Source organism: Nanorana parkeri, unplaced genomic scaffold (genome assembly GCF_000935625.1).
Source record: "Nanorana parkeri isolate BGI_ZX_2015 unplaced genomic scaffold, ASM93562v1 scaffold973, whole genome shotgun sequence".
NCBI classification, from domain to species: Eukaryota; Metazoa; Chordata; class Amphibia; order Anura; family Dicroglossidae; genus Nanorana; species Nanorana parkeri.
Genome location: NW_017307241.1, coordinates 396,237 through 406,180, shown reverse-complemented (window position 1 = coordinate 406,180; position 9,944 = coordinate 396,237). Strand labels below are relative to the sequence as shown.

At 40.7% G+C, this 9,944-nt stretch overlaps 1 protein-coding gene across 4 annotated transcripts in view; it reads right to left on the bottom strand.

Annotated features, from left to right (window-relative positions):
* Positions 1-4,248: 4,248 nt before the first annotated feature.
* PCSK6 (proprotein convertase subtilisin/kexin type 6) overlaps positions 4,249-9,944 on the bottom strand; it is a 157,582-nt gene continuing 151,886 nt past the window's right edge. For all 4 annotated transcript variants that reach the window (XM_018566763.1, XM_018566762.1, XM_018566764.1 and 1 more), the window contains one exon: positions 4,249-4,751. In XM_018566763.1, coding sequence (XP_018422265.1) covers positions 4,654-4,751 — 98 coding nt within the window. In that variant the 3' untranslated portion in view covers positions 4,249-4,653. The remainder of the gene's footprint in view (positions 4,752-9,944) is intronic.

Genomic DNA, 9,944 nt, shown 5'->3' with positions numbered 1-9,944 from the left:
CGGGGTCATCTGGCAGTCTCCGGCCACCTAAATTAGGACCCGGAGACTGCCAGATGACCCCGCTCGGAGCGCCGCACACCGGAGCAGCAGTGACGCGACGCTCGGCGAGGTAAGTAAGAAGACGCGCTGGCGCTGACTCGAGTATAAGCCGAGGGGGGCACTTTTCACCCCAAAAAATGGGCTGAAAATCTCGGCTTATACTCGAGTATATACGGTAAAAGCATAAACAGGGGGAGGGTTCTAAATGTAGGAGATACAGCCTAGAAATTTTGTTTAATGAAGGTACAATCACATAAAAGTACACCCTCTGAATTCTAAGGTTCTAAGTATCAGGACATACTAAAATTAAAATTAGGTAAATACAACCTCAGACAACACATCCCTTTACGCATTGTAATTATTTATTTTAACAACATTAAGCCAAAATGGAGAAGTTATGTGCGAAAAACTATGTGCACCCTTACTGCTTCCATAGGAATAACGAGGCTAAGTAGCAGCTGTGTACCCCCTCTATAAAAGCCAAAGTTTTAGCAGTTGGCTGGTCTGGAGCATTCAGGTGTGTTAACACAATGCCAAGGAGGCAAGGATCTTAGAGAAGCAATCTTTGCTGCCCATCAATCTGGGAAGGGTTATAAGGCCATTTCCAAACAATCTAAAGCCCATTATTCTACAGTGAGGATTATTCACAAGTGGAAAACATTTTAAGACAGTTGCCAATCTTCCCAGTAGTGAATGTCCCAGCAAATTTACCCCAGGGTCAGACCGTGCAATGCTCAGAGAACAGGCAAAAAACCCAAGCGTTACATTTCAGACTCTACAGGCCTCACAAAGCATGTTAAATGCTAAAGTTCATGACAGTACAATTAGAAAAAGACTGAACAAGTATGGTTTGTGTGGAAGAGTTGCCAGGAGAAAGCCTCTTATCTCTAATAAAGAACATGGCAGCACAGCTTAGATTTGCAAACTGGTATCCAAGCAAACCACAAGACTTCTGGAACAATGTCATTTGGACTGATGAGACCAATGTGGAGAGGTTTGGCCATAATGCTTAGCGCCATGTTTGGCAAAAACCAAACAGAATATCAGCACATACACCTCATACCAACTGTCGGGCACAGTGGTGGTGGTGGGGGGGGGGGGGGGGGGGGGGGGGGGGTGATTTGGGCTTGTTTTACAGCCACAGGACCTGGGCACCTTGCAGTCATTGAGTCAACCATGAACTCTTCGGAATACTAAACAATTCTAGAGTCCAATGTGAGGCCATCTGTTCAACAGCTAAAGCTTGGCCAAAATTGGGTCATGAAACAGGATACTCCTCCCAAGCACGCCAGTACATCTACAACAGAATGTCTGAAAAAGAAAAGAATCAAGTTGTTGCAATGGCCCAAAGCCAAGACCTCATCCCGATTAAATGCCGTGGTGGGACCTGTGCATAAACAAATGCCCGCAAACCTCAATGAAATGAAGCAACATTGTAAAGAAGAGTGGTCCGAAATTTCTCCACCAAGATGTGAAAGACTGAAAGTCATGCAGAAAAAAATTACGATTACCTATTGCGGATCATGGTGGTTCTACAAGCTATTGAATAAGGTGTACTTTGTTTTTCACACATGGCTTCTCCATTTTGGCTTTACAATTGTAAAATCAATATTGACACCGTGTAATAAAAGTCGTGTGGTTGTTCATCTCAGGTTGTATTTACCTCATTTTAAGACCTGCTAAGACAAGATGACTTATGTCCTGATACTTAAAACCACAGAATTCAAAGAGGGTGTACTTTCTTTTTCACAGGCCTGTAAACGCTTTTAGGGGGTGTGTTCTACATTTAAAATCCTTAAGTGGTTAATGTCACCTTGTTAGGCTACCGCTACATAGTCCATTTCTAAAAACTTAATTCTGCTACTAAAATCACCAGAAATGTATTGCTAAACAGAACAAATGGGTCACTATGGAGTAAGCCGAATGGTTGTGTAGCTTTCTCCGTAGGGGTGCTGTTTAGTGGCCAAGTACCAACAGCAATTAATCGCTAGCAATTTCAATTGCACAACTGACCTGCCAAAAATTGCCTTTGTAGCTCTAGCCTAATGAGGTGACTGCTAGAACGTGATTAAATGTCTCTGCAACAAGCACTGAAATTGCCTGTGTAGCTTAGCCCTTCCTGTCCTTAGTTTGCTCATGTCCAGAAAGAGAGCCAAGGTCTATGTCAAAACAGCTGTACTGAGGTGGGCTAGTTATCAAAAAAATCCTGCCATAGGCTGGCACAGAGCTGAATATATATCTGTGGTACCACCTCCCTAATGACTAGTTCATGTCAGCTTGGCTGATTTCAGATAATGGCTCAGACATCATACTACCCTCATCTCTCATGCAGAAGGTAATGAGCCAAGCGTAAGCCACCTCTGCATAGAGGCTAAGCAAAGTTGGCTTTATCCTACCTTTGCCCAGTGGTAAACAGGTTACAGTACATGGCACCCCAATGCACCATGCAGCACACCTCAACTCATGTGCATTTTAGCACACATATATGAATTGTCTGTAGTATGTGGCATGGTGCATTAAAAAAAAATGGTCCAGTTTTATGTATGTTGTGGTGCACTTAACTGCATGTTAACCTGTCTGCAATAATTCACAACTATGCACTGGTCAGAGCCTATATCGTTCTTGAAGAGCCTTTGTAAGCTTGCAAAGGTAACTTCATGACAATCCGGGGGGGGGGTGAAAATCACCCGTTTGCTGTACTGGTACCCAACCTACTATAGAAAAGCAATTGCTTGAATCTCATTGGTTAGCACCATTTTCTTTTTATCACTTTGGGTGGTACCTACTATTACTCAGAAATCACACCGGAGTCATGAATATGTTCACCAACCAAGGGACTGAGTTAAAATCAAGATACATTTAACACTGTTGTAGACATCATTGTAGTTTGTCCTTTGTAATTCTGGCAACCTTTCCTAGTGCTCTGCACATTATCATCTTGGCCTTTACTCAATAACAAACTGCAATATGGTTTACTTACCCACAATAAAATCGGGTTTAAGACAAATTAAGAATTATTCATTTTTGATAAAGTTACAGTATGTGCCTCTATGTATAACTCTTTAAAATGATACTTGCATACAAGCAGCCCGTAATATATCCTTCAGCTGAATGCATTTCCATGGAAAAATAAAAATGAATTACTTTGCATACTAGTAGTTATAAAATTTTAAAGAACTGAAACAGACAGGGAAGTTTCTGCTATGTGGCAATGCAAGTACCTCTTTGTCAGGTGGCAGACTGGGGCGGTGGGCAGCATAGAGTTGCTGGGATTGGTTGGAAGTTCTCTTAGTTCTGCCCCCAATAGCAAAGTCCCTGGGTTCTTCTAAAAGCAACAGCATACAATCTGTGCTTGCCATACTTCTCGGTGACGTTGCTATACACAGATGTTTTCCTAGCTGGAAATGGAGTATGCCAACCATTAAGCTCCACTTCCTTTAAATTTTTAAAACAACAAAGTATGATTACATCCTTCAGAAAGATCACCAGATTTGATGAGTAGCTATAAAAGGTATGTTATTCACTACCGTTTACATATGTATCGTAACAGGAGTCACAATAAAGATCAGGAGTTCTCTATAGGTTGAACTCACTGGACTGGTGTCTTTTTTCAACCTATGTAACTATGTATAAAATATTAGACTAAAATATTTTCAAGGGCAACATCAATACATTTGGTGCCATTTTGTGATCATTCCATTACCTATACCCTTTATTCTACAAGCTCATTACTTATCAACCAGAAGTGACTCTCTCAATACCTTTTTTGTGAATATCTTAAAAATTGTATAATAGTGTTAATATATCAAACTGTATTAAACGCATACTAAATGTGTACTGTAGACAATTTATACTCGACACCCATGTGATGTGTAAGTGCACAAAATAGAAGCTTTAGGTTCATTTGTGAAAAAAAGAAAAGGATTAGGGTAGTGTTTAGTGTCGTGTGTTATGTCACGTTCGCCAATGCTCATTAAAAGTCAGCCTGTGTTTAACATCTACCAGACTACGCAACTCTACCAGCTACTCAACTCGCGCCTTTTACCAACAGCTCACTTTAAACAACAGATCTGGGGGCCATTTACATTTTTATAAATGGTATTTTATGTATCAGCATTGACTCCTGGGTGATATCCAGAGCCCTCTTAAAAAACCTGTTTTAAAAAAAAAATGTGCATACACTGTAGTGGACACCAATATCAGCAACGAAAGTTCACATTATGTAGCCCTCCTATGTGTCTGTCCACCACAGTATCCATTAGCACATAGAAAAAAATGAAGGATAAGATGGTGGGAATTGATGTTTGAAGCTGTGGCAAAAAATAAAAAAAAATAAAAAAGCTCTTGCTTTGTACAGATTAAGATTTAAATCCAGAATGCTGCCTGAAGTCTGGTCCAGCTCCATAAACCTCTTTTGTGGGTGGAGCATGTTTAGCAATGCAGTACATTACAAGGTATGTCAAGCAGAAATCCTTGAAATACATCCCTTGTCAGTTTTGGCATGAAATGGATCAATGCCATCAAGATAGCACCATAGCCAGAAGTGGGCGATCTGGACTCCACCGGCAGAAGTCACTCCAACTTGAGAAGGTGACGAAACTTCTAAAAACATGGTCAGCCTGCTAGCATACACGTCCGGCAACAAAATTGAATGAAGAGCTTCCGCTCACAGAGCTTACTGGACTTCACCATCTCACAGAACATATCATCCGCTAATCCAGGTAGGAGAGAAGAGAAGACAAGTCATTGTATAAACAATCTACTTATCTAAAGCAGTGTTTTCCAAAGCACCGTTGGTAATAGAAATCCATAATTGTTGGTCTACCTTCCTAAAAATGCTAATATACTTTCTGTTATGCTGTCTTCAGTACTGTAGTGTGCTCAGACATCATTCTGAAATAGTTTGCTACATCCTTGTTCAAGGTCAGTGAATCAGAAAGCAGTGAGGCCACACACAGCTAGTGACCATCTTAAATTTCTCTCAGGTAAGGTTGCCTTCAGGGTGGGCCAACTAACATGTCCCCTGCCATGTGCTGTCTTCCTTCCACCGTTCCCTACCTTATCACTATGTGTTGTGTATTGAAATAGCAGTGCCGGATGTAAGATTTCCCTTCTTGCCTGCCAGATTGGTAAATATTCAGCCTATTCTTTTACAGGGTGCCAGTGGAACCTCATCTTCAAAATAACAACAAAGGCACCTTTAGAAATGTTTAGTAATGACAATCTACAAACAGATACTTCTAGATAATTGCCGGCTTTGTATTCCTTGCATACCTTATCTATATTTACTTACCCAGTCTTCTGACAGTGGCCATTTTAACTAAGGAAGGATTACTAGATCTCCCTTTACTCTGGCATATCTTACTAGGTCAAGTGACTAGGCACATCTTAGGGGAGGAAAATGCCTTTCCTTCGATCTCATGAGATTACAGATGAGATTTCCTAGCAAAGCTCTGCGGATGTAACCTTTCCAGGATGCTTCGCTTGGGCACAATTACATAATTTGTGCCAAAGTGGACTAGAAAGTGCGAAAAAAATTAATTGCAAGTAAAATAAAATAATGCTTGTTTAGCTAATGAATGTAAGATGATTTCATATCAGCATGCAGAGCTGTATGCTCATGTGATTTTTTTTGTCAAAAGGGTTAAAGGTTTACTTTAAGTGCTAGGGAGTTAAATCTTAAATGAGTACCACAACTATTAATAAAAATGTAACTTGTGTACCACTCAGCTGTAGATCCTCAAATAATCTGACACTGTCCTTCCTTAGGGTGGCTACGTTTCTTCCTCATGGTCCATGTGTGTTTTGCAAAGTACAAAGTCCAAAAAATGTCACCAGCACACCGTCAAAACAAAGAAATACGGTTTTAATGACACATGCATGTCATTCAAATACAACATTTTCAGGGCATCACGGGGTCCCCTTCCTCGGCGTCAGAATGAGTCATTAAAACCGTTTTGCTTTATGTTTTGATGGTGTGGTGGTGACATTTTTGGGACTTTGTGATATTACACAGTGCCATCCGTGGTCACTTCAAGCACCCGCCTGGTATACAGGTATCATTTCTTCTGTTTGGGTAAGGAGTGCAACAGGACACATTTGCATATGACTGTAGTCCATCACCGGAGTAAGCTTGGAGCGGTGACTACTTTACAACACACACAGGGACCATGGGGAATAAACGCAGCCACTCTCAAGAAGGAAGGACAGTGTCAGCACCAATTCAGAAATGATTTGAGGATCTACAGCAGAGTGATGCACAGATACGGCCCAGGATTGTTAATAGTTATGGTACATTATTTTTTTAAGATTTAACTCCTGAGTTTAGTGTCACTTTTAAGGATAGCAACAGGGTAGCTTTAAAGGTTTTCTGCAGAACCTGGAGATTTGACCACCTTTTGGTTTATTTCATCTTTCAGGGTTTCTCTGTTGATTGAGTTCCTGGGTCTGCACAACTGCTGCAGCAATTTTAAGGGGAGTCCACTCTACTAGCTGGAGGTTTTAAGCTATAGAATGGAGAATGCAACAGAAGTGAACAATCCCCACGGTTGGCAGAACATCCAAAATGGCAAAGTGGTTGGGAACAAATCTGGGCGCTTTTGATGTTAGATTCCCCAAAACACATAGGTTATCAGGTGGTGACTCAGGGAGGTAACTCACTTTAGCTACGAGTGAAATATTACTTTAGGATGGGCTATAAAGACGCTTGCTTTGCATGCTTTCTAGGAGCACTGCGATTTTATTTCTGTTTAAAAGATATAGTCTGCCTTGCTTTTATTGGCAATACACTTGGTTTTTAAGCATTCTGTTCTGAGACTGCTATATTTTAGTGCAAGTCATTTACACAGTAGTTCCAGAAGTACTTTATTCTAGGGAGTCTGTGACCCTGACAGCCACTGCAGCTCTCAAACATTTTAGATATACAAACTGCCCTTTTTCCAGAGCAATTACTACATGTAAAGCCTTACTAAGCAGATTTTAAAATGTCTCTGCAAATGTTTTCAATAAAAATGATTGAAACAAAGTGATTTATCAAACGAAGAGCATTAAAGGTTCACTATGGTTTACAATGCAAATGGTAGGCATAGGTATTATACAAAAGATATCCTACTGGAACAATTATGGGTAATGATGTTAATTAGGGAGTGAGAAAATTGGCAGATGTCCCATTTCTACATTATGCATACAACTAGATGGTGCCTGCACAGAAGAACCTAGATAGTATCTGGGGCAGATGGGGGTGTAGCTCGGTATCAGGAATCCCCACCTAGACCATCAGTGGTTTAGATGTGTAAAAGAGTAAGAGCGAAGCAATAAAAAAAAGATAAAGAAGAGGGTGGGGGAAATGGGGACGGTAGTAAGGGTGTTGACAAGTGTGCTATCCATGGGGTCCAAATATCTTTCTATATGGCAATTATGTCATGTAGGATGGCCACGTGTTTCTCAATCGGGTACCAAGCCATCTTTTTTTCTGAAAGGTTATCTATGGTCAAAAACGAAAAATATATCTGTATATCTATACTGAATTTCCATAAGTTCTATCCCACTCCTTATGACTATTTTTCTAGAAGTTTGTAAACTTACTTATTGAAGATACCCGTAGGATGTACTCTGACAGACTACCCCTTCTGAGCTACAACTTAATGTCTGAACAATGTAAAATTATCATTGCTTGCTGAAAGCAATATATGAGGGACTATGTAGTCTCGAGAAATCAAGACTGAATCAAATCAAGCAGCAGAGAAAGAGACACAAAGCACACTGGGAAGCCAGGAAGTTGTTGAAAGTGATGGGCAGACAGCCGGCAGCCCTCACTACATAAAATGTTTTTTTTATTATCCAAGTAACAGTTGATTGCATTATCAAATAAAAGTATAGTATGCATTCCTATTTAAATGCTGATGTTATAACAGGATGATATATACTGTGACTTTACAACTCCTTTAAACTGCGAGTAGAAGTTACAAATGAAGGTCAGAAGTTCAAATAATCTTTGGTGCAGTTTTAGTGATGCCGTCCCCAGAACAACAAACACTAATTGGTAGACACTAATTCAAAATGTTTTGATGCTAGGGCAGTGCCACCAAATGTGCATATCTGTTCCCACCACAATCCCTAAGGCCTTGTTCACACCGAAAGCGTGTGCATTCCAGCACGGTAGCTGCAGGAACGCACCGCGATCGCTAAGAGACTTCTCACCGCTTTTGGGGCGGGAGGGGGTGTGGCGGTGCATTGAATTCAATGGCAACGCTTCCATGCCCCCCGCCCGCAGTGCGATCGAATGCGTGGCAAGACTTTGCCAGCATTCCCTTCCACTGCAAACGCAAAAAAAAGGGCTTGCTCTATTTCTTGCGTTTGCAGTGGAACGCAACACTGGCAAAGTTTTGCCACGCGTTCGATCGCACTGCGGGATTCAATGCATCGCCACGCCCCCTCCCGCCACAAAACGCGGGGAGATGTTTGTTAGCGATCGCGGTGCGTTCCAGCAGCTACCGCTCTGGAACGCACATGCTTTCGGTGTGGACAAGCCCTAAAGCATGTCCAAGGCACCCTGGGTAAATTTTGCCAAACTGTGAGACATGTACCAGAGCAACAACTTGTAGTCGCCCATGTAAATGAAGAATTCATCAAACACAATTGTGTCCCATATCTGAGACGGTCATGCCTAAGGTATCGCCCATATACCTTTTTCAGTGCAATCTATAGATTGGAGGGTATAGGAAGTCACACTTAAGGCATCCATAGACACAGAAAATGCCATAAGCAATAAGGGATGAGAAATGATTGTGAGGGGCATGTCGGTGGAGAGCAATTTGCCACAGTATTTAATGCAGTCCCCCCGTAATGAAAAATTCCTTAAAAATGTGGATGTTATGGGAGATGTTCTCCATCGCTAGCGGCACAGCCTGGTACGATTCAATGCTAGCCCATAGTGGAGTGTGGCAGTGACATAATAGTAGATTAAAGAGGCTAATTGAGCAGCCCACTAATAATTTACAATGTGTGGGACAGCTAGTGCCCCTATAGATTTTGGTCAAAAGTATTTTTTTGGAGACTGTCTAGCTTCTTCCATATGAATTTTAAGAACGCTTACTGGATTGAGCTCAAGACATTTAACACTGTGTGGATTGGGGGTTTTCTGAAGTTATTTAAAGAGCCAAGTCATCTTTAGGGCAGTTATTCTACCTAGTCAAGATATTTGGTATTGCTTCCAGTTCTCTAAAATTGATAAAGTTTGTCTCAGTAGGAAAAACTAATTTGCCATGTAGAGTGATTAGAAGATGTAAGAAAGTTGGCTAGATAAGGTAGTTGTGATTTTCCTCACCCACATAGGAAAGTCTTTTAAACAGTCTTTTAACCCTTTCGCTGCCAAGCCCTCCGGAACATTTTTCAAATCAGCTGGCCAAGCCATTTTTGAATTTTCTGCAATTTTTTCCTATTGATTTGATTTTCAACTGCTGCGTTGCTAGCGTTTGTAAAAGACCCCCCAAACCATATATTTTCTGAAAGCGCAGGCCCGGTAGAATAAAAAGATGGTGATACTAAATTTGTAGGCCCTGCGATAATTGCGCAAATGTTTCTCAAATTAATATTAAACCGATAAAAATACACAATTCAATTGTTAAAACACACCAAAATCAGTATCCGTGCACAAAAAAAAATATTTTTTGACTAAATCTAAAAGATAAAACTGTATTGAGTTAATAAATAACAAATATTAGCAAATTTGTAATTGCGCCTTTTTGCGAAAAGGTAAAAAAATGAAGGTATGCAAAACTGTAAATAATCGACTTATGTAAAAAATTGTTTTGGTGTTTGTGTTGTGATAAAATGATACAGGTGTATATTTAATTGCAACACAAGGTATCACAACGCATGGCAATGAGTCACAAAGCTTTGCCATG